At 31.5% G+C, this 24,086-nt stretch overlaps 4 protein-coding genes across 29 annotated transcripts; 3 read left to right on the forward strand and 1 right to left on the reverse strand.

The window, feature by feature from the left end:
• Positions 1-205: 205 nt before the first annotated feature.
• On the forward strand, positions 206-2,478 carry LOC106392150. 26 transcript variants are annotated; one of them, XR_007324707.1, is made up of 7 exons: positions 206-429; positions 780-994; positions 1,101-1,256; positions 1,394-1,590; positions 1,684-1,769; positions 2,105-2,194; positions 2,285-2,478. XR_007324707.1 is itself a non-coding variant. In XM_048760081.1 (5 exons), the coding sequence occupies exons 2-5, from the start codon at positions 1,333-1,335 to the stop codon at positions 2,428-2,430; spliced, it is 444 nt and encodes a 147-aa protein (XP_048616038.1). In that variant the 5' UTR covers positions 206-429; positions 780-1,332; the 3' UTR covers positions 2,431-2,478. The 26 variants fall into 26 exon arrangements, 4 of the variants coding, with proteins under 4 accessions (XP_048616038.1, XP_048616040.1, XP_048616041.1 ...); XR_007324705.1 differs by having other exon boundaries at positions 780-1,256; positions 1,369-1,590; XR_007324701.1 differs by having other exon boundaries at positions 780-1,256; positions 1,369-1,590; positions 2,105-2,164.
• A 4,921-nt stretch (positions 2,479-7,399) lies between these two features.
• Positions 7,400-8,902, reverse strand: LOC106392152 (MICOS complex subunit Mic10-like). Its single transcript, XM_048760085.1, has 3 exons — positions 8,545-8,902; positions 8,184-8,341; positions 7,400-7,574 (listed from the first exon to the last, which is right to left on the reverse strand). Exons 1-3 carry the CDS (start codon positions 8,675-8,677, stop codon positions 7,560-7,562), a joined length of 306 nt encoding a protein of 101 aa, XP_048616042.1. The 5' UTR covers positions 8,678-8,902; the 3' UTR covers positions 7,400-7,559.
• Positions 8,903-9,078: 176 nt separating this feature from the next.
• LOC106392149 (patellin-3) lies at positions 9,079-11,053 on the forward strand. Its single transcript, XM_013832928.2, has 4 exons — positions 9,079-10,035; positions 10,119-10,243; positions 10,335-10,485; positions 10,571-11,053. The coding sequence occupies exons 1-4, from the start codon at positions 9,079-9,081 to the stop codon at positions 10,817-10,819; spliced, it is 1,482 nt and encodes a 493-aa protein (XP_013688382.1). The 3' UTR covers positions 10,820-11,053.
• Positions 11,054-13,617: 2,564 nt separating this feature from the next.
• Positions 13,618-14,496, forward strand: LOC125588503. The gene is made up of 2 exons (XM_048759877.1): positions 13,618-13,788; positions 13,957-14,496. The coding sequence occupies exons 1-2, from the start codon at positions 13,618-13,620 to the stop codon at positions 14,494-14,496; spliced, it is 711 nt and encodes a 236-aa protein (XP_048615834.1).
• Positions 14,497-24,086: the final 9,590 nt, after the last annotated feature.

The raw sequence follows: 24,086 nt of genomic DNA on the forward strand, positions 1-24,086 counted from the left end.
TGAAATTTATTTATTTGGTCACATCAATTTAATTATATATGTAATAATTACTGACTTTTAATTATTTAATATGTATTTATTATTTTATAAATATGTAAAAGAACATATCTATCTATTATTAAAAAGTAGAGTTTTTTCCCTCCTGGTGCTGTCATGTCATCTGCCACGTAGATAAATCGAGTTCTACTAGGCCAACACGTGTCCCGACTGCATTAAATTGTGTCTTTTCCGTGTTAACTCAAATAAAGCATAATCTCTCCATCTTCCTAGCGATTTCTTCTACCGTTGTGCGATAACGAGTTTTTCACACTTTCAATGGCGAGTCCAAGTGCTGTATATGAAGATAGGAAATCAGATGACCTTGAAATCGTCTCCGTTGGGGCTCTTTATAGCGGCTCCTGTGATAAGAAGTACGGGAGTTCATCTAGGGTTGGCTTTTTTTGCTCCCTATTCCTCTCTCGATTCCTGCGATTCAATCCATGTTGACAATTTTCGATTCGGGTGATATGCATGTAGTCTGACGAGTTAGGATACATATCGTGTAGTTTGATAGAAGGAACTTTACCGATGAACACTAGATCGAACTCTGTGCTCTTGATTTTGAACAATTTTGATTTAAGGTTTAACGTCGAGTGATACTGCATATGATAGAGGCTAGATCCTTAAGCTGGGGATGTATATTGGGATCTAAGAAGAGAAGCAAACTTATCAACTTGTCGATTTTGTGATACAACTAATGCGTTGTAGAATTTCTGTTTAATTAGTTTTTTTTTCATCAGGGAAAAAATCGTTTCCCTTATCCTGTGGGCTATAAAGCTGTTTGAGCTCACAATGGGAGCACATATTATATGGAGATTGAAGAAGGTGCTAAAGTACCTTTGTTTCTGGTATGTTGCTGATTCCCTTTAAATTTTATATAAGGTTGTGCATACGTTTTTTTTAGAATGGAGCAGAGTCTTACTCTATTGATGCTGATACTCCCGACACAAGTTTGGTAAGGAATCAGCAATATTTAATTAGATTTTAAGTTTATTTTAAATGTTGCAAGATCATGTGTTGCGAATCTCTTTTACTGATCCTTTTTATTACAATTTAACAAGAAATCGCTATCGCAAGATCATGTGTTGAGAATCTGAATATATGATACAAATCATTAGTTTTAATCCCCTTTACGGGGCTTTATAGCCCACAAGATAAGGGAAACTATTTTCCCTGATGATTACTGGAGTATTAAAAAGGATCTCCACCTATAAAAGGTAAGGACCTCCACCAGTGAGAATCAATTTTCACAGTTCCAATTTCATTCAATATTTCTTTCTTGGTATAATCATAATGGCTAAACAGTCTTTACTACTTGCTAATTTGAAGGCCGGTTGCTGTTCTTCCATTGTAGATGTGCAGTTGCTCAGATTCTGGGAAGTTGATGGGAGTTGTGGATTCCTTTTCAGTCAAGTCTGTAATGGAATTTGTGTCCTCATGTTAAACTGATTGTCATCTATAGACTGTCATAACTGTTTTTATGATCCGGTTCTTCATGATTCTAAAAAATGTAGCCTTTTATATCTACATGTGCTTGAATACGACAGTCTGGTACATAACATCGTTCTAGCTTTGTTCTCCCAAGTTATCTCCTTATAAAATACTGAGCAATTGAATCTGACAGTATTGTGATCTTCTTTCTAGCTCCAACTCTGCTTTGATTCTATGGAAAACCGTTTCATGTGCAGCTCTTTGCACCAGCAAGAGAGGAATGGCTGTGGCTACACATGGTATGTGTTCCTATCTCTTGAAAATTTACTTCTACGAGCATATTTGATCTTAGTGATACTTTAGCTAAATGGTTTAGCAAATGAAATTCTTAGAGCAGTTGATAAAACTATTTTCCATGTTTTAGCTTCTGCTTTGGAATCTTAGTGGATCCCTTAGATAAAGCATAGTTACCTCATAAATTTGATTGTAGCTGTATCATGGAAACTGTTTTTCATGTTTTGAGGTCGTTAGTTTGGATTACTTCATAAATTTGATCACTCTTTCCTATACGGAATCTGTTATTTCATCTATCTTCACAAAAGCCCCAATCTAAGTCCCCTAATCTGCTATTCAGCCGAGCTACTTGCTGCGGAGAACGAGCTACTCGCTGCGGAAGGAACCTCAGTCATGAAAGGTGCGGTGTAACTACAGCTATGGTTGCAATGTACAAGGATCACACTTTACTGCACTGCATTTACTACTTTTAGGGTTCTCTTCCTTTTGACTTAAATTTCTCTGTTTTTCACATTTTCAGAAAACGTCACACATGAAACAAGCCAGAGTGATCAAAATTCCAAAAGCATAATACTTCGAAATCCTGGAGTAATCATAAAAATTATTGTGCTTTTGTTTGGTGTTTATAGAAATAGATGTCATATGCAACTGATGCTAATATTATAGTATTTTAGATCACTTATAATTAATAATATTTATTTGGTTTCTACTGCAGTCGAGCTCATTGTAATAAAAAAATCTACTTTTGAATTTTGAAAGGATAATTGTGAATTAAATGAGTTGCAACTATTTAATATCTATTTGTATATCCTTTCAACATTTAGGAAAACAATATCTAAATGTTGTACATTCCGTCAAAAGCAAAGCATATTAATAAAAAGGTTAAAAGCTATATTTATGTAAAAAAACTGAAACACTTTTATACATATATTGAAATTTTGCTTATTTTAAAATTAACCTGAAAACAATGATGCAAAGATTGAAAAAAATTAAAATGTCTTCATATGTTTGTTAATATTGTATTTACTAAAATACCAAAAATAGCTTTTAAATCATTAAAATATCTATTTAGTTTTTGTATACAATCTATTTACAATATCTCTTTTTATATTTCATCAAATCCCAACTTAACATAAAAGGAAATCTCACGAATGTTTTTTATGTAGTTACCGAATAGGAAAATTAACAAGAAAATAATGGAAAATAACAATCAAAATGATTAATACATAATCAGAATATATTTTTTCTGAAAAACTACAATATTTCATGAATCAAACAGCAAAAATATCTTACATATTACCATCATTAAAACATCAACACACTCTTAAATAGAGAAAATAGCACCACACAAGTCACAAGCACACACCGTTTTTTTTTTTTTTGTAAACTAACCCTGTTTTCTAAAATTTGAAATATACATATTATTTCAAGACGAGCAACAACTCTACACGAACACATAATTAAACACACATTGATAATTTATGATATAAAAGAAATAACAAAATCAAGTAATTGCACTGTATAAATAAAAATAAAAAAGGTATTCATTCAGAGAATCACAACTACATCATTTAGTCAATCACAATGACTTCAGTTCTAATTATCATAACACCGTCTATAAAAGAAACACCTGTACATAAGGATTCACAAAAAAACAATATCCAACCTTTTGAATCTAAAACAAGTGGAAACTTAAATATTTAATTAAACTATTTTATGCCCTTCTACAAAAAAAGTAGTGAAATATTTTATGCAACTTAAAGCATGATTATCGGGTGAAACCCGTTTTGGGTTTCTAAATTTTTTTTTTTAATTTTTGTTTTATCTGATTAAGAAAAAAAAATTAAAAACGGAATCAATCGCGGGCCGCCACGTGTCACGGGGTCCTCAAAATAGTGTAAGAAACGGACCGAAACCGTTCCTTATCTCGCGACTTATGAAACCCGTTTTTATCAAAAGCGCGGGGTCCACTCCTTAAGAAACGCACTACTATACCGCGTTAATGATGCTCTCAGGGATCCTTCTCAAGTTTGATTTTTCAACAAAGAAATATCAATCTTTGCTGTTTATAGAAGATTTTGGGGTTATAACATCAGTATCGCACTTCAAAAATTGAGACCAGCTCAGTGTTGTGGAGCAATGTCTTAGCATTGAATTTGAGCTATGATCTTCGTATTTCGCATCTTTTTGGACCGGGAGTAAGGAGAAGAAAGTTGTAGTCTGTTGTGAGAGATGGAAGGGAGTTAGGTCTGTCTGATCTAAACCATGTCTTTCAAACAGCAAGATGTTCAAGTATGACTGGAGCTATGTATCAAATCTAAAGTTCTCCTTTGTCTATTCTTGAGTTTTCTTTTTATCACCCAATTTGTCCAGCTGGGAATACCTATAATTCATCAACCTGAATCAACATTCAACATGATGAGTTTATCTAATGTGGTTTGGCTATTTTGAGTTTTGGTTTAGTTGGTTTGTATTTTGTGAAACAGTTTTGCCATTTATGGACATCTCTTAAAGGGAAAATAAAACATACAACTTTTTCTTCCTCCCCCAAATTCTGTTTTTTCTGTCTATCAAGAAGATCTTCGTCTTTTACCATCAAAATCATTCAACCTTTTAATTTTCAAGGTGTATTGTAGTGGTCTCATTTTCTATTTCAAGTAGCATAATTAATACATCCAATCCCTCTTCTACCGCAATTACGATGGCATGTATTCAAACTAACTAACAAAACATAAATCATAATCAATTTATGGGAATGAAAACAAAATTGTAAACCAACACAATTCATTAAAAATTCTTCATTTAGTTCCACAAATATGAGACCTCTGCACTGTAAATCCTACAACTGTAGCATACAAATACGAAGTTCATGTCACAATCAAACATGGAGTCTGCCCAGACAACTAACACGCAACTTCACAAATAATATGAACAAATTATCATATCCCGCCCGTAGGGTCTCCCCTAGTAACACATAAAAATAGTATATATAATGTTCGTCCCGCGCAAGACGCGAGTCTTAACCTAGTTGTAATTATTTTAAGAAAAAATTATAGTCATAGACACAATTTCACTTTGCAATTAAACTCTAAGGCACATACTGCTTGAAGAGCACTTTCTGAAGATGCTTTTACGACAATACCCTTTAACCAAGTTGATCTCTTTCTACGTAAGAAAACAATTTGTTGCATTTATTGTTTTTTCTCTTTCTTATTCATCTAAAGCATATCTATCTCGTTGCGAACTAATTGTTTATCTTTTTCTAGAACTTTAATTTTTTCATTTCCCAATTCATATTCCATTGCGAAATCTTTGTCCATATTAATCCAAAGTGTCAGTGGTTACTTGTGTCGTCGTAAATTTCTCTTTTTTTTTTCTTGTTTCCAGATTATCTAATCAGGTTTAACATATGCTGAAAAATCAAGCACGCAAAAAAAAAGAACCGGTTCAATCAAGTTTTGTGAGAACATGGAAGATGCCATCGCTGCTGCTTCTGCCACCGTAGAAGCCGCCGCAGCAAGTAGTTCCTAAGATTTCTGAGCTGTTAGTCACTTCAATCTCTTTGATGATGAAGAAGATAGATCCAGTGGAGGCTGTGGCGGTTATGGAGGAGTTGGTTACGGAGATGGAAAACGTGAGGGTAGATACAAGAGACTCGTGGATACAATGGTGGTGGATGTGGTTATTCGAAAGGTGGAGTTGGTGGTGGTACGGTGGAGGTGGCTGTGGATAACGGAGTGGAGGTTGTGGTGGTTATGGATACGAAGGTGGTAGTGGATACAGAGGTTGATACTTTTTTGGAAACTTTGTTGATGAAACTTCGTTGACAAACCTCATTCACACAATATCATCCATGGAACTCTGTTAAAAAAACTTTTGTTACAATTTTTTGATCCATTTGAAATTACTTATTGTCCTTTTGATGATAAATTTACTATATATGAAAGAAAAGCTTGATCATCTTTTTATTAAAATGATGAACTTATAACCCACTAAAACCATCCACAAGACTTGGTCCACGAAATCTCGCATACGAAACCTCTTGTAAGATTAAAAACCTCGTCCACGAAAATTCGTCCACACGTTCACATATCTCCCATCCAAGACTGCACCATCCATAAATATATATATATATATAATCCATAAATATATATATATATATACATATACATATATAGTATAAATTTTACAAGAAATATATACATTATGGATATCAAAATGTACGAGAGAAAAAATCATAATTTGTTTTACGCATAAATATAAAATTTTATACATTATAATTTGCAATAGTGACAAATAAAATATGTTGGGAGAATACAAAACCAATTAATATGTCAACTAAACTAATAAAACAACTAATAAACTACCTTTATACTTTCTCTTACGGCAGCCAATCTTGTTTCCTCAGCAGAAGGATATTATGGTCCCAATATTGCATCGAAACCAGCAATTGTGTCCTACAAACATAAAGTGTCTAATTGAGTAAGAAGGAAGACAAATGTGTCTAAATACTATTTGTATTTCACTTTTAATAGTTTAGAAGTTTAGATTATAGATGATGATTGTGTTAATTAATAGATACCCTTTTTGATATGGTGATTGCGTAGAAATAGGAAAAAATCTTTGGATGTGGTTTTGTTTTCAAATTGAAAAATACAGTATAACTTCTTAAAATTAATACTCTATAAATTAATATACACTAAAAATCTCTATAAAATAATATAATTTTATAGTCCCAAATTGAGTTTTTGGTTCAATTAGTATGTCGATAAATTAATATCTCTATAAATTAATAAAAAAATTATAGTTTTGGTGTAGTCCCAACATTATTAATTTATAGAGGTTTCACTGTATTGAGTTTTGATTTTCTGCGGTTAATGGCATTTTCATGGAAGTAGGAATCATTATTTGAATAGTATTTGAGTTTTGGAAGGAAAATATAATATTTAGTTTCGATTTTGAACGCAAAAAATCTAATGATATCTATAATATACTAACTAACATAACTAAGAATTTTAAAGAAATTAAGAAATTATAACTTCGGTAAACACTAAAATTGATAAACAATACATTGATTAGATAAAAAAATTGTCAAAATTATAATATTAGTAGAACCATAAAACCGGTAACCAAAGCTTGATTTAATCATTTTACCCAATATTGTTCCGCACAATAGATTTCCAATTGTTTTGTCTATAATCGTTTTGCTACGAAGAAACATGGACTCATCGTAATTATGATCAATCGTTTGGTTACAGGTTTACATGAGTATTGGATTACGACTGGTCATACATTTACATGAGTATTTGTTTCATATAATACAAGGTAGGTGATGGTTCAACATAAACGTATTTGTTTCATATAATACAAGGTAGGTGATGGTTCAACATAGTTAATTAGATTCTGTACAAGACAGAATGGTTTAGTAAGGAGAGCAGCGATTTATTTAGTTTAGCATAAGTATTGGTTTAGTAACGATAGCAACGATTTATTTGGTTCAAGAAATTAATCTGATAGCAAAAGTGTAAAACTACCATGTTTTAATCAGTGGCATTAATTGGTAATTATTGAGGAAATCTCAGGGATTAGATACCTTCGTTTGAGGTTGTTTATTCTTGGAACCATAAAGCATGACTGAAGTCAACTGTTCAAAAGGATTTAACAGAAGAAAGCCAAGGTTTTACATTTAGCGTTAATCTCAAAAGATTTGTCCTTGCAGGTTTTAGGAAACAATTCAACAAATCACTGTGTGATGGCTCTGTTTCCGCATGGATTCAGTTACTTTCATCGTTTGTCTATTCGTCTGCAGCCTGCAACAACAAGGAAACAAAAAGAAAGAAAGATTCAATATCATGTTATCCTTTGTGTCATCGATTTAAGAAGATCAATTGTTCAGAGGTAAAACGAGAAACTGATATATGTGCATTCCTGGACAGTGATGATCACTGAGGAATATAAGGATGTCTAAATTAGCCATCACCTTCGTTTTCAATTAAAAATATCTTCTGCTACTTAAACGCATATTAACAGATATGTTGGGCAATAATAATAGAAGTGCTATGAACATGGTAAGTATCAAAGTTACCAATTCATGTAATGATACATATATAAACCATATATCATTGTCACACAAACAAGCAAAAAAAAAAAGTTTTCAGAGTAGCAAAATAATTGAAACATATCTTCAGAACGTAGAATTAGTCAAATTACCCTAGCAAGGATGCACGCATCTAGAGATGTGATACCTAATTACAAAGTTTTAAGGACCCGTTTGCTCAACTGACTATAACAATAGGCAGGCAGAGATGTTGCTTCTTATGTATCTATCAGCACCATTCAACAACCTCTCTAAGATTTGCTCCCCATTATCAATTTTTCTACCAAACAAATGCATTTGTCAAAAAGTGATGCCAACTAACCTGAGAGACAGAAGAAGTTTCTCTACTCTTGGGAGCTGCTGGGGATGAAGAAGAAGAAGAAGAAGGAGCATCAAAAGCACGAGAGCAGTCAGTGTATGCAGAGCCAATACCAAGTCCAGCACCAAAAGCAATCGATGCCCATCTTGTTACAGGACTTCCTACACACAAAACTCAAAACAAAATATCAAAACTTTAAACAATGAGAAAAAAAAAAATCAAAATTGGAGAAACAAACACTCTAAACCATAATTTCAATTCATTCCTAGAACCGAGATCCGTAATCACACTACGTATCTATCCTCAAACAACTACACAAGCTATCAGAGTGAGGGGGGGGGGGGGGGAGATCAAAACACCGAACTGAAGAAGAGAAGACCGGCGAAGGCGCCGCCGAGTGAGGAGTAGACGAAACGGCGGGTCGTGTGATCGATACATGCGTCCCACTTCGCATTCACATCTTGTTCCGGTGGCACATTCTCCTTTCGCTCCTCCATTTTCCGATATCGATTTCCCCTTCCGAGTCTCGTGCTTTCCTATCTCGGCGTTGCTCGATAGAAACGGTTTGTGACGGTGCCAGACGACATAAATGGGCTCACAATTAGGCCTAATAAAGTTGACAATATCAGGCCTAGTGGGCTCATAACTGGGCCTAACTTAGAAAGAATATTTTTCATTACAGAACCTCCACCCTCTTTTTTGAAGTCTTCGGAGCTTATCGTAAATGTCGGAAGGTGACGACAAAAGAAAAACGAGTTCGATCGGCGTGACCAATATACCCTCTCGTACTTCGATACTCCAACGCACTTTTGTCTGGTCTTCTCCACTCGCTCTTATACCAAACATCAATTTCCCGATTTAGAAACATCACAGAAACATCACCACATATCAAAAAGAAATGGCGGAGGAATCAATCACCACCACTCTCCCCACGCCGCAAAATCAACCACCGTCGGAACTAACAACTCCGGATGAATCAAAGCCTACTCTCGAAGTCTCGGCGCGAGAGACTGAAACGGCGGTAACCACCTCCACGCCGGAAACGGAAACCGCGGCAGAGAAGCCTGAGGTAACGCCGGAAGAGCACCAGCCGCCGAAGGTGACGGAAACGGAAACGGCATCGACGGAGAAGAAAGAGCTCGGAGACGAAAAGTCGCAGCAGGAAGAAGAGACGGCAAGAATCCCTCAGAATCTCGGCTCGTTCAAGGAAGAGAGCAGCAACCTCTCCGATCTATCCGATTCAGAGAAGAAATCTCTCAACGAGCTCAAGCATCTCGTGCGCGACGCTCTCGACAACCACCAGTTCGGTTCAGTCCCCAAACCGGAAGAAGACACCGGCAACGCACCGGAAGAAGTCACGATCTGGGGAGTCCCGCTCCTCAAAGACGACAGAAGCGACGTCGTTTTGCTGAAGTTCCTACGAGCTAGGGACTTCAAGGTGAAAGATTCGTTGACCATGCTCAAGAACACGATCAAGTGGAGGAGGGACTTCAAGATCGACGAGCTGGTCGACGAAGACTTAGTGGATGATCTTGACAAGGTCGTGTTCATGCACGGACACGACCGTGAAGGCCACCCGGTGTGTTACAATGTCTACGGCGAGTTCCAGAACAAGGAGCTTTACAACAAGACGTTCTCCGATGAGGAGAAGAGGAAGCATTTCTTGAGGACGAGGATTCAGTTCTTGGAGAGGAGTATAAGGAAGCTAGACTTCAGCTCCGGTGGTGTTTCCACCATTTTTCAGATTAATGATATGAAGAACTCTCCGGGGTTGGGGAAGAAAGAGCTTAGATCGGCGACCAAGCAAGCCGTGCAGTTGCTTCAGGACAACTACCCTGAGTTTGTGTTCAAACAGGTAACATCAGATTCTTCTTCATTGTCCAGATTCAGACATGATCGGTTATTGTGGTTGAATGTTTTGTTTGGTAAAATTTTCAGGCCTTTATCAATGTTCCATGGTGGTACCTTTTGTTTTACACTGTGATTGGTCCGTTTATGACGCCAAGGTCAAAGAGCAAGTTGGTGTTTGCTGGTCCTTCAAGATCAGCCGAAACCCTTTTCAAGTAATATTTCAAAAGTTTTTTTTGTGGTTTTGTTTGTTTAAAACTCTTAAGACTCATCTGACACATATTTGAAAAAAATGTGTGACTATAGATACATATCACCTGAACAAGTCCCTGTACAATACGGAGGATTAAGTGTAGATCCTTGCGACTGCAATCCAGACTTCTCATTGGATGATCCAGCCTCTGAAGTCACTGTTAAGCCCGGAACAAAGCAAACTGTTGAGATCATAATCTATGAGGTTAGTGTATTCTACACCTTTCATCTCGTCATTACTTTAATATGCAATATTCAAAACATTAAATAGTTATTTAATCTCTATGCAGAAATGTGAGATTGTGTGGGAGATAAGGGTAATTGGATGGGAAGTGAGCTACAAGGCAGAGTTTGTGCCAGAAGAGAAAGATGCTTATACAGTGGTTGTTCAGAAACCGAGGAAGATGAAACCGGCCGATGAACCGGTGTTAACTCAAAGCTTCAAAGTGAATGAGCTTGGCAAGGTTTTGCTCACAGTGGACAACCCAACCTCTAAGAAGAAGAAGCTTGTTTACAGGTTTAATGTCAAACCTCTCTGATATTTACAAAAAAAAATGAAACTCTTTTAAACTTAAAAAAAAAAATACAAACAGTGTGGTTTCTGGTATGCTTATGTACGTATATGCGAGTCTACTTTTTCATATAATTTATCATTTTGTGTGGTTTATACGATGGAGCTTTCTGCATCTTTTGCTCTTGTAATCATTTGGGGAGAATATGTTTTACATGACTTTCTGTAATAAAAATACTTTAATAAATCTCTCTACCCTTAATTGATTGTGTTGATACTGAAATCAACTGTATACGGACTAGTTAGGTGTTGTGCAACATCAACGATAAATCATGAGTTGAAATAAATGAAAGAGATTCGTAAGGCTGTTGATTTACACGTTGTAACAACTTCTCGACACTGACATATTGTTGTCTGGAGACTGGAGTGGGTGGAAGTGGTTCAGTTTCACAATTTGTGCCTTGTTTACCCAAAACTTGTTGGCTGTTACGTCATTCAAATGCCAATTATGGTTTGGGAAAAAAATTTCTTTACAAATGAATGTTATTTCAACTATAAACAAAAAGTAGTTTATCCATGTCTAGCATTTCATAAACCTTAATTATATATAAAGATATTATTCTGGTATTATTCAATAATATATTTACAAGAATTATCATCACTGTCAATAAATAACAATGAACAAACATATTTTAGACAATACCAGTCAAGTCCGAGTAAGAGCAAAGTTGAGTGTAACGTTTTGATGTGGGACAAACCAACACAAATCCCCTAGACTATATTTGCGAAGTGATTTATACACATGTCGTCACTACAATCATTTTCGCTGAAAAAAAGATGACATGACACTTAAAATAGATGACATGATTTTAGAAAATAGTGACATGGCATCATATTAATTGTGAGATATAAAATTTCCTTTTAAAAATTTAAAAATTTTTGCAGGAATTTTAAATATGGTAATAAAAATAACTCATATATCATCATTAATGTCAGTTTTCCATATAAATATTTATTTATGGTAAACTATTAAATATATTAATAATTTATATATCACAATTAAAATAATAATATATATGTATATATGTATCTCACATTAATAAAAATAAACTAAATAAATTAACACTAATCCAAAAAAAATTTGATAGTTAAATATTTAAAAATTATTTAAATTTATCTGTTCATCTTCATCGTTTAAATTAACAAAAATATTTTTTAGTTTAACTAAAACAAACAAAGTCTCAAATTTATTAGAATTTATATTTATATGTAAATATATATATATATATATATATATGTATATATTTAAAATTAATGGGAAATACATATATATATATATATATATATATATATATATATAAATAAAATAAATAATCATTAAACACAATAATATAATTAAAACTATTTTTATAAAATCTAATTTTATCTTTATTAAAATTTAAATAAAATCAAATTTAAATAGTTATACCAAATCAAAAGAAATAAGATTACAAAAATACGTTTATGATTTTTTATAACAATTGAAGTTAAAATATAAATTAATAATGTTGAAATATAAATCAAAATTTTCTTTTGAAATAAAAAATGTTATGTTAAAAATTATTATTTCTGCGCATGGCGCAGGAAAACTCCTAGTAAAATATAATTTTGAAGTAATAAAATACTTTCTTTATATCTATATTTTCTTAGATGAAAATTATAAATCTCTATATAATGTGATTTCATTAAAAACAATTTATACAGATAATCTTGATATTAGAAAAAGAAATATTATTTCTTTAAAATTAATGGGAAATATATATATATATATATATATATATTTTAAATAAATAATCATTAAACACAATAATATAATTAAAACTATTTTTATAAAATCTAATTTTATCTTCATTAAAATTTAAATAAAATCAAATTTAAATAGTTATACCAAATCAAAAGAAATATGATTACAAAAATACGTTTATGATTTTTTATAACAATTGAAGTTAAAATATAAATTAATAATGTTGAAATATAAATCAAAATTTTATTTTGAAATAAAAAATGTTATGTTAAAAATTATTATTTCTGCCCATGGCGCAGGAAAACTCCTAGTAAAATATAATTTTGAAGTAATAAAATACTTTCTTTATATCTATATTTTCTTAGATGAAAATTATAAATTTCTATATAATGTGATTTCATTAAAAACAATTTACACAGATAATCTTGATATTAGAAAAAGAAATATTATTTCTTTTAAAACATATTTTTAAACAATACAAAAAAAAATCAAAGTAATAAAAATATTTTTATATATCTATATATTTTCTTAGATGATTACATAAAATAATTAAGTAACATAAATTGATATATGTTTAATTGTCTAAAAATAGTTTATAATTAGTAATATTCAAATGTTTTATTTATTTTTCATATATTAAGTTGACTATAATATCTTTAAATTACAGCAAAAAAATATCGATAATTTATATTTTATTTACATAATATTATTTTTAAATACAATCACAATTTTTTTACTGCTTATTTTTAAGAGATATTAAAAAACCTAAAAATAATTTTCAAAATAAACATCGTTTGATCAAATAGTTACAAAATAGTTTAATGAGGTAGATATATTATATTTTATCATTATTAAAGTTATTTTTTCTTAATATTAAATTTGCTTTTAAATTTTATGTTTTTATGTTTATAACTTAATAGAAACATAATCAAATAACGAAAGCAAATCTGAATTCTCATTTTTAAGATTATTTAAAATAAATTTTAGTCTACTAGATTCTGGGATGTACGAGACACTGGTTTGGGTTCATGGTCTGGCGTAAGATGCTGAAGATGAGGACCTTAGCGAAGCAGTTCTTGCGCATGGAGATTCACAATGGACAGTCTACTAGATTCTGGACAGACATATGGCACCCTAGTGGTCGTTTGATTGAAGTTGCTGGTGAATCTGGAACGCAGAAGCTTGGTATCTCTCGATCAGCCCTGGTTTGTGAGGTACGAACACAAACATGTTGGGCTTTCCGTAGAACTCGTGACAGACTACTACGAGAGATCATCAGCTCGATTGAAACTCATCAGCTGAGTGATGCTAGGAACAGTCGAGATATTGTTCTATGGAGAAAGAATGAGAATGAGTTTTGTAATCAATTTTCAACATCCTAGACATGGAAGCAAATTCGAGTGAACAGACCAATCAAACCGTGGAGTAAAGTGATATGGTTCTCTCTTGGAGTCCCCCGGTTTGCTTTCATCACATGGCTGGCAGTAGACAATAGATTGTCAACAGGTGACCGTATGAGAACTTGGGGACAGGTGCAAGGATGTTTGTTTTGTGGAGAGCCAAACGAGACAAGGGACCATCTGTTCTTTGCCTGTCCATATACCTACACTCTCTGGACTGAAGTTGTGGGCACGCTACTGGGAAGACCTCCTGATCCTGATTGGGTAAGCACGCTTGAACACTTAACAACACATAGTTTCAGCTATCTTGGCTACATTCTATTGAGGTTAGTGTTTCAAGCTACAATATATACGATATGGAGAGAAATGAATGATAGAAGGCATCTCAAGAAACCTAGACAACACCACCAATTGGCGAATATTATTGATAAAACTGTACGCAATCGGCTTTTAGCTACCAGATATTGGGAGAAGCAACGCATGAGGGAGCTTATGCAAGAGTGGTACAGAACACATACATAGATCATAGAGTTCTTGTTCAATTTCAGTCTTTAGTCCTTTGTACATAACTATTCTTTTCATTGATGATCAATAAATTTAAAATTTCATCAAAAATAAATAAATAAATAAATTTTAGTCTCTGTTCAATAAATCAAAGGCATAAAGTTATTTAGAATTTATAAAATATTTTAATTATTGTAAATATTGATATGTGCTCATGAGCTTTCAAAAATGTATCAGCTACTTACGCATGTAACTTCCTATTGATCATCGATTTATTTTCTAATATTTGTTTTACAAATATCAACATATAATTTGATAAATATTATGAAAATACATGCACATTTGACTTAATTATAATAAAAAATAATTATACTTCATTTTGAATTTGAAAGAATATATGTAACTCAATATACTCACAGCATGAGTGATTCGACTAATCCAACTTATATCTAAATCATAGATTTAACTACGATAAGAATATATAATTTTATAAGAATAGTAATTTATTTTATAAATATAAATCATAGGACAACTCAAAGCATATTAAAAATGGAAATAGAATATTAACCAACTGTTACAATTTAGTTCTTTTGTAAAATTTATATATATGCATGAGACTTCAGAATATTATCGTTTCGTTATATTAATTTATGTTATTTGGAATCAGACACTTTAGTTTACGTTTTTTATTTCATTCTAAGCACAATATATCTTAAGTTATACATAATCTTCGTAAAATATATCACATATCTAAGACAACAACTACCCAAATGCAAATAAGAAATTAATAAAAATTTTAATATATGGAATAAAAATATTACAGTTGAATTCATAGATGCAATCCAATTTACCCAAATGATAATTAAATAGACTGAAAAACAACAAAATCGATTAGATATAACATATATAAAACCATATGTATAATTAAAGTATCATAATATTATTAATATAAATGATGCATATAAATTATAAATTAATTTAAAATTAAAAGTAAGTAGCAATCAATTATTATAATATATTTACTTTTAAAATATTTATATCCGTGCATGAGCACGGTAAAATTACCTAGTTATACACAAGTTTAACGTGGGACAAGCTATCATATTTTCCTCACCTCAGAATTGGACATCTGAATCGTGAAGTTCGTGGAATTGAATAAAACAAGGATTTTGATACATATTATAATGAATTTAACTCACGAAAAATGAAAAATTGCCACACATGTACATAATATCCACAAATCTTTTAAAATGAGATAAACTCATATTTCCTACGTTTCAAATGTCGTTTTAAATTTTTGTACACAAATTAAGAAAATAGTTAGATGTTCAATTTTACAGTTATATGACTATTGAAATTCTATAGTATTTATTGTTTTTCCAAACATAGTTAAGATCAATATTTATTTTGTAAGAAAGTTTTACTCTACACCGACACATAAATTGAAACTAAGGAAGTACTCTCAGCAAAAGATTTTAACAAATACCAACAAAAAATTTAAGACGTTTTGTTCAGCACCTTATCATTTATTGTCGCCTATGGTTAAATACTAAAACTGTAAAACGAGCAAACCTATATACTTATGTTATAGAAATGAAAGTGATCAACCAACCACACATTGTTTTTTTTATATATATATGTCTTTTCGATTGATCCGGTCGGTCCCGGAAAGAACACATTTAATGCTATAAAGTGGACTAATTCGAAAGTGTAGCAGTACCTATGTTACATGGAATCGGAAGCGGATACGTGGAAACGGAAGCGTTACGAAGCGCGGAAGCGAGTTTTTAAAAATATTTAGGAAGCGGGTACGTGTTGGAAGCGTATTTCATATATATATATGTTATTAAAAACCATAATAAAATTATATTAAATATAAACATTTTTCATAGTGAAAATTTAGTTAATTATGCATATATGATAACTCGAAAATAAAAATAAGTATGTATAATTACAAAGTAACATATAACAATATATATCTAAGTTATATGACATATATATGGCTTTTAGACTGAAAAAGAAAACAGAGCACATCAATTAATCGATTGAACTCAGCACCAGCTACCAAGACAACACACAACCACGATAAGCTGATTTTTACAAAAAAAATCAATCGATTGACCCACAGCAATTAAATAGTTACAAACAAAACAAACAAGTGAACAAAAAGAAAAACGTAGTTAGATTACTATAAAGAAAACAGGGGAATATGAATTATCTTTTCTTGGAAGTTTACTTGAATTTGGGTTTTATGTTTATAGAATGGACTAAGTTGGGCAACAAAACAAATTTGTGCTCTGTAAGCTGTGTTAATGATACGAACACAGTAAGCTGTTGATGTTACAATAACATCATCTTCCCCGAACATCATCTTCTCTAACGCTTCCAATTTGCACCACCGACGCTTCCACTTTAGAATCATATGCTTCCATTACGCTTCCAAACTCTTCAATTCTGGAATCGCGATTCCAAGACGATTCCAAGCGATTCCGAGCGGTTCTGCTCCCAACTCCGCTTCCGGAGCGAGAAACGCACAACCATGTACGCTTCCATGCAACACAGCGTAGCACACTGTCTGACTTGAGTTTAGAATACCTTCCGACCAATGATAAGGGATTGACTGATTATCTGTTACGCGGCGCATTTAGTGTTATTCAATTGTGTGAAAGTGAGATCTTTTACATCATTGGTAAATTAAAATAAGGGAAAGCAAAAAGGAAGTAAATGAAGAGGAATCGATGAAGAAGCACATGCGACAACTTTGGCTAGTAGTGAATCTGTTCAAATTCCATTCATGGCTGTTACTCTTGTGTCGGTCCATGCATGTCCCACCCTTTTCTATTGTTTGTTATTTATCCATTTTTCATATAAACTCCGAACTGTCTTCGGACCCGACGCTATGATCACTACCATTCTCATACATTTATTACACATTATTCATTTGTAATCATTACAATACATTTTTTGGTAAAAGTCATTACAATACATGCTTGTACTAATTATAAACTCAGCATTTAGCTGCTGTCAAGTTGTCACACTGTATGCGTTCAACTTTCAATATTCTTGATCTATCATTTTAATATAAGTCAAGACTCTAGGTTTCTGTTCATATTCAAATATTAGTATAATACTGTCTTTTTCAAAATATATGACGGAAGTTGATGAAGAAAAAACTAAAGGACAATGACATGTATACTGTTATACTATAGTTAAGATGAAAATATTAGTTTTTATCATCATGGCGAGGGCTGTAGTTATGTATTTAATTATTAGTTTGACAATCATGCGGATTACACTTTTTTTTCTTTCTTTTTTTTAGACTTGATGTTAACTTTAGCCTTAAATTGATTTATGAGTTGGCCATAGCCAGCTAGTCATTATTAGTTTGCATTTGATTCACACATGTCCGGGTATGTGTATTTGGTGCGGATATGTGGAAATCTCGTTGCGGATTCGATTCGAATTTGAATATCCGTTTAAATTATGTTTAAAAAAAATCAAAACATCTAAATATACTTTTAAATTTTAAAAGTCCAAAAATAAAAAATAATATACAACTATAAAGTTTAATAGTGAAAAATTAAATACCTAAAATTAATATAAAAATTGGTTTGATTTGGATATTTAGGGTAAAAACATGTAGATATTTTGGATATTTCTGTTATTTTTAGTATTTTGCTATTTTTAGATAAATATTGTGGCTATGTTGGATAATCTTTAGATACTTCCATGTATTTTGAACATTTTATAGATATTAATATTAAAATAATTAATATATTATATATATAATTGTAATTAAGTTATCTACAAATATCTAAAATATTTTGATTTGGATCGAATTTAATTCAAGTTTTTTAGATATTAAAATATTGAATTCATTGAGATATTTTATCAGTTTCAGTTTTAGTTTGATATTAATTTTTAGATCAAATTCAGTTAGGTTCTTTAGATCTAGATATTTTGCCCACTCAGCCAAGTAATTGTCTTTGGTCTTTGCAAATTGCAGTTTAGAAAGAATCCGCTGAAATATATTGTAACCAAAATATATAAATGTTAAATATATAATTCTTTTAATGTCAAATACAATGAATGATGTGCCCTTGATTTCCTCTCTTATCCAAGGACTATAGTCCATAATTCAATAATAGGATCCATTAAGAAAACTTTTGTAAAGTATATTTATATTATTAAATGTATATTTAGGAAGACTTTCATTAATATATATCTATGAATAACTTACTAAATTTGTATATATATTTACTAAATTATTCTTAAATATGTATAATATATTCTTAAAGTTTTTTTTTTTTTTTTTTTTTGTTAACCTGGGGGTATCCCAGGTCCATGGAGAGGCCCGGACTAATCCCCAAGGGGAGGTGCAACCCCCGGATAGACTCTTTCTCCGGGTATTCAAATGGGCCCTAAAGCATAGGCCCATATCCGTGTTGGGTGACCAGGATAATTGTGACTTAGTTTCGCGCAGCAGGTGGATCGAACCTGAAACGTGTTGGCGTCTCAGTCCCGTCTCCTTACCACTTGACCACAATCACCCGGTCTATTAAAGTTTTTAAAAATCTTTCTTGAGTGTGCACTCTAATTTTCTAAAGATATTCTACATATTTAAATATGCAAGCCAATTTTAGAAAAATGTCATACATATAAGGAAGAAGTTCTGTAATATACATATATGTTACATTCAAGAAGTCTAATTACACATTTATGAAAGCATTACTGAATTCTATAATTTTTTTACAAATTCAGAAAGATATCGTATATATTATGGAATGTCTTCCTAAACTTAAAAAAAGGTTTCCCAAAATAACTATTCATTTTTTTTTGAAAAAATATTTTTGATGTTTTTGAAATATTTATTTATTTTATATATTTAATAAATAATTAAGTAAAATTATAAATGCAGGTATGAAAATTATTTATCCGTTCAATAAAACTTATTTTGAACACTTTAATCTTTAAAGTCTATTTAAATAAAAAAACTAAAAATGGCTATATATGAGATTTACCCTCATATTTGTATTATTAAAGGATAAATTTCGTTTACCACTTTCATGCTACCACTTCTCATCTTTACCATCACTAAATGGACATTTTCAAAAATATCTTCTTCATTAAGTGGCAAATGCCTCTTATACTCTTGTTCTATATATATATAATAAATCATTATTTAAATAAATAAAAATTAAAAAATTAAAATGTTTTTTTTTTGAATTTTTTACGAAATTGTTTTTATTTTTTTTCAAAATTTCTTTTTGAAAATCAAAAATTATGTTTGAAACTATTTTTCATTTTTTTTATATATTTTTAGTATTTATTTATATATTTATTAGAATCTTAAATTTTACATTCCAAAAACCCTACCCCACTCCTCAACTCTAAACCCTAATTCTAGATTAGTTAACTATAGCGGATATAAGTGTCTTTTACCCTTTATTAAAAATAAGGGTAAAAGTGATTAGTGTAGACATGAAAAGTGGTACTATGAATGTTGTATTTGTGGCAATTTCCCATTATTAATTGAGAGCCTTTGAACCATTACGTTAAAAGTTAGAGCGGTTAACGTCGTTGATACCTCTAATGAATAATTAGGTTTGTTAATATATATTTACTCATCAATTAAAAATAAATTTCATTAATTTGATGATTATCATTGACTAAAAAAATTTATATTGGGTTATAAAATCTTTATTAATCTTAATTAATAATTAAATTTGTTAATATATAATTAATCATAAATTAAAAATGAATTTAATTAATTTGATAATTATGTTATACAAAATTAGTTTATATTGGGGGGATTTACCAAATATGACTCAAAATTTGATTTTGATTGCAAAAGTATACCCAAACTTGAATCAAATGCAAAAGTAACCCAAAAGCCTTGTGAAATTACAGCCAGCCCCTTGTGGCCAAAGAAAAAAAACAGAACACATTTTTACGAATATATATCCGCTAAGTCTTCTGAGTTTTCTGAGATTCTATTAAGTGTTCTGGACGACGTCCACGGAAGTCGTCTGGTATAGTTGATTTTAAAAATAATTTATAAGTTTTGTAAGAAATATTTTGATGAACGAAAAATTAAAATCATGTAATTATAAACAGTTTTAAGTGATATAATTTACGATATAATAAAATTGAATTGTTTTCAACATAGATGAGTGAAAGCAGTGAATCATGATATTCTTTGGTCTAGGGTTTGTCAACATATGTTGTAGTATTGTATGTATTCTTAGGGTTAGATTTTGGAAAGCTTAAATGTTTTTTTGAAAAATTAATTTTTTGTCTACATGTGATTATTTCTGTGTATAGTAAACACTTTTTAAGTTTAGTTTGATTTTATGAAGTGTTTAGTTAGTTAATTTAGTTTATGGGTTATGTTTAGGGTCTAGACGGCTAACATGTAAGTCGTCTGGGAAGTCTTCTAACTCCCGCTAAAAATATTTTAGTTTCCCGCTAAAAATATGTTAGTTTCCCGCTAAAAATATTGAAGTCTTTGGGCGACTTACAAGTAAGTCGTCTAGTAAGTCTTCTGATCGAAAATATTTAACCTTATTGGAATTTTTGTCTCCATATATAAAAAAATTTACACATTCTCTCTTTTCCTCTCAAATGGCTGCAACAAAAATGGTATGTTCCTCATTCTAAAACTCTCCAACCTCTCTCTAATCTCTTTGAACTTATAAACACCAAACTTTATCTCAATTTCTTGTTTTTGTCTCATGTCTTTCTCACTAGTTTATCTTGTTTTGGAGGTTTTTCATCACATGGTTTTCATCTTCCACTCATTTAAAGGTAGATTTATTAATTTTAGATATGTATTTTGTGTGTTCTATAAAGGTAGATCTATATAATATTCCACTCATTTTCTTTTTTTTTAAGCCATTTGAACGTTTTTTGAGATACAAGTTTTTCAGATCTGGATTTGGATATGCAGGTTTTTCAGATCTGGAAGACTTCTGGGCTAGAGGACTTCCAGACGACTTCTAGGAAGTCTTCCAGACGACTTCCAGGAAGTGTTCTGACGGAGTCTTCTCCCATGTCTCCCTTTCATAATAGATCTGAGTGTTTTGGTAAGTTCTTATGTTGATTTTTCTTTATTTGGTAACCTCATGTTGCATAAAATTCATATTTTTTTCCCAAACTAAAACTCTCCAAACCCACTATAATCTCTTTGACTTGAAAACACTAAACTTTATATGAATTTTTCATTTTTGTCTCATGTCTTTCTCACTAATCTATCTTTTTGTTGCAGGTTTTAATCAGATGGTTCTCATCTTCCACTTGGATATGTACTTTGTGTGTTCTATAAAAGTATGTCTATCAAATTTTCCACTAATTTTCTCTGTTTTAAGCCATTTGAACGTTTTTTGATATGATAGCAAGATTTACATTTCTGGGTTTGATATACATGTTTTTCAGATCTGGATCAAACTTTGGAAGACCTATGGGAACTTCCAGACGATTTCAAAGAAGTATTCCAGACGACTTCTAGGAAGTCTTCTGACGGGGTCTTCTTCCATATCAAGTGGAGTCTAAGCTTGTCTTTGTAGAGGAATGATCTATAATAGTTTTGTTTGTGGTCTGTTTTGTGATTTGCATGTGTACTCCTTTAGTTGTGACTTTTTTTGTAAATTTGAAGAGATATTAATGAAAAAGTTTGGTAAATATGTTCATTTTCCACGACATTATCTTGCCAAAAGTACTTGACATAATTGAAGTTATTGATACAACTTCAATAGCAAAACACAATAACACAAAAAAATTAATCAAATTTATTACAACTAAGGAAGAAGAATTCTCAAAAATTAGTCAAATTCACAAAAGATAAAACATTACATAAATTCAAAGGTAGAACACTTTCATTAGATACATAAGTAAAAAATATATCTTATAATCTGAAAATACACATTAAACCATGTTACTTGATATTCTTAAAGTTACTTAACACTTTTGAAAATTAAATAAACATATCTTAAAGTTACTTAACAAATTTACAAAAACTAACGTAGAAGACTTCCACGGATGTCTTCTCAATTAGCTAGAAACTTTACTATGCATGAATGTTGGTAACCTTATAAATATCACCAATTAAGTTATAAATTTCATTCAGTAGCCCCAATATTAACTAATATACATGAATTAACAAAAAAAATTAAAAAGTCTTTGTAGTCTTAGAGAAAATGAAAATTTATTAAACATTGACGCAAACAACTTCCACGGAGGTCGTCTGGTAGACTTCTAGAAAATCGTCCATTTAGGTTAGTTTTGCAATTGATTTTTAACCTAGACGACTTACATAGAAGTCGTCTATCTTTGTTTGTTAAAAAAAAAATCGAGACGACTTACATGTCTAGGAAAATGGGTTAGTTTTGCATTTGGCCGGATTGTGTGAGAAATTTGACTTTTCCAGGACGACTTACATGTAAGTCGTCCATTAGAAAATTGAAAAATCAATATTTTGTTATACCTAGACGACTTCCATGTAAGTCGTCTCAGGTTAGTTTTGCAATTGAAAAATAAAACAAAAAAAAATTACTTTTTTCTAGACGACTTACACGGAAGTCGTCCATCCGACGACTTACATGGAAGTCGCCCAAGATAAGCAAGGTTTGACCAGAATCTCGGAATAAAATCATGGACGACATTCGTGGAAGTCGCCTGATGGACGCCTTCCGTTTAAGTCGTCTAGACAAAAATAATTTTTTTGTTTTATTTTTCAATTGCAAAACTAACCTGAGACGACTTACATGGAATTCGTCTAGGTATAACAAAATATTGATTTTTTTATTTTCTACTGGACGACTTATATGAAAAGTCAAATTTCTGACACAATCCGGTCAAATGCAAAACTAACCCGTTTTCCTTGGAAGTCGTCTCGATTATTTTTTTAACAAACAAAAATGGACGACTTCCATGTAAGTCGTCTAGAAAAACACATTTAAAAGTTAATTGCAAAATTAACCTCTGCATTGACCAGAAGACTTCCATGTAAGTCGTCTATAGCCAGACGACTTACCCGGAAGTCGTCTACAGCCAGTAAGTCGTCTGGACGAACATATCTGGAAAAAAACTAATTTCATAGTTTCAACCAGTGAGATAACTTGTTTAGCACACAAAATTCTTCTCCAAGCACCAAGAATCTCAAACAAAAGTGACCCACCAAGAATCGTAAGCTTTAATGGCTCTATGAACCATAAAATTTTTAGAATCAAAATCTTGGGTTTTTTTTAGATGAATATGGAGAGAAAGTAAAGAGATGTTGTTTTTGGTTCATAAGAATTGAGAAAGAAAGAGTGTAAATCGATTTTTAGGTGCATTAAGAGCTTCATGGTGGTTGGTGTATTGATGGCAATGGCAATATTGTGAATACTTGAGAAAGATGAGGGTGATAGAGTAAAATATGCATTTTCAAAAAAAAAAAAGTGATGACATTTTCGTGAATAATCTGAACTTTGGGGGTGAAAGAGGCAAGTCAAAGTTCCAAAAAAACATGAGTTAGTTTTGTGTTTGACTTCAAGTTTTGAGTCATATTTGCAAAAAGCCCTTATATTGTGTTATCTAAAAATTATATACATCATAAATTTTTAGAAGCT

Source organism: Brassica napus, chromosome C6, assembly GCF_020379485.1.
Source record: "Brassica napus cultivar Da-Ae chromosome C6, Da-Ae, whole genome shotgun sequence".
NCBI lineage: Eukaryota > Viridiplantae > Streptophyta > Magnoliopsida > Brassicales > Brassicaceae > Brassica > Brassica napus.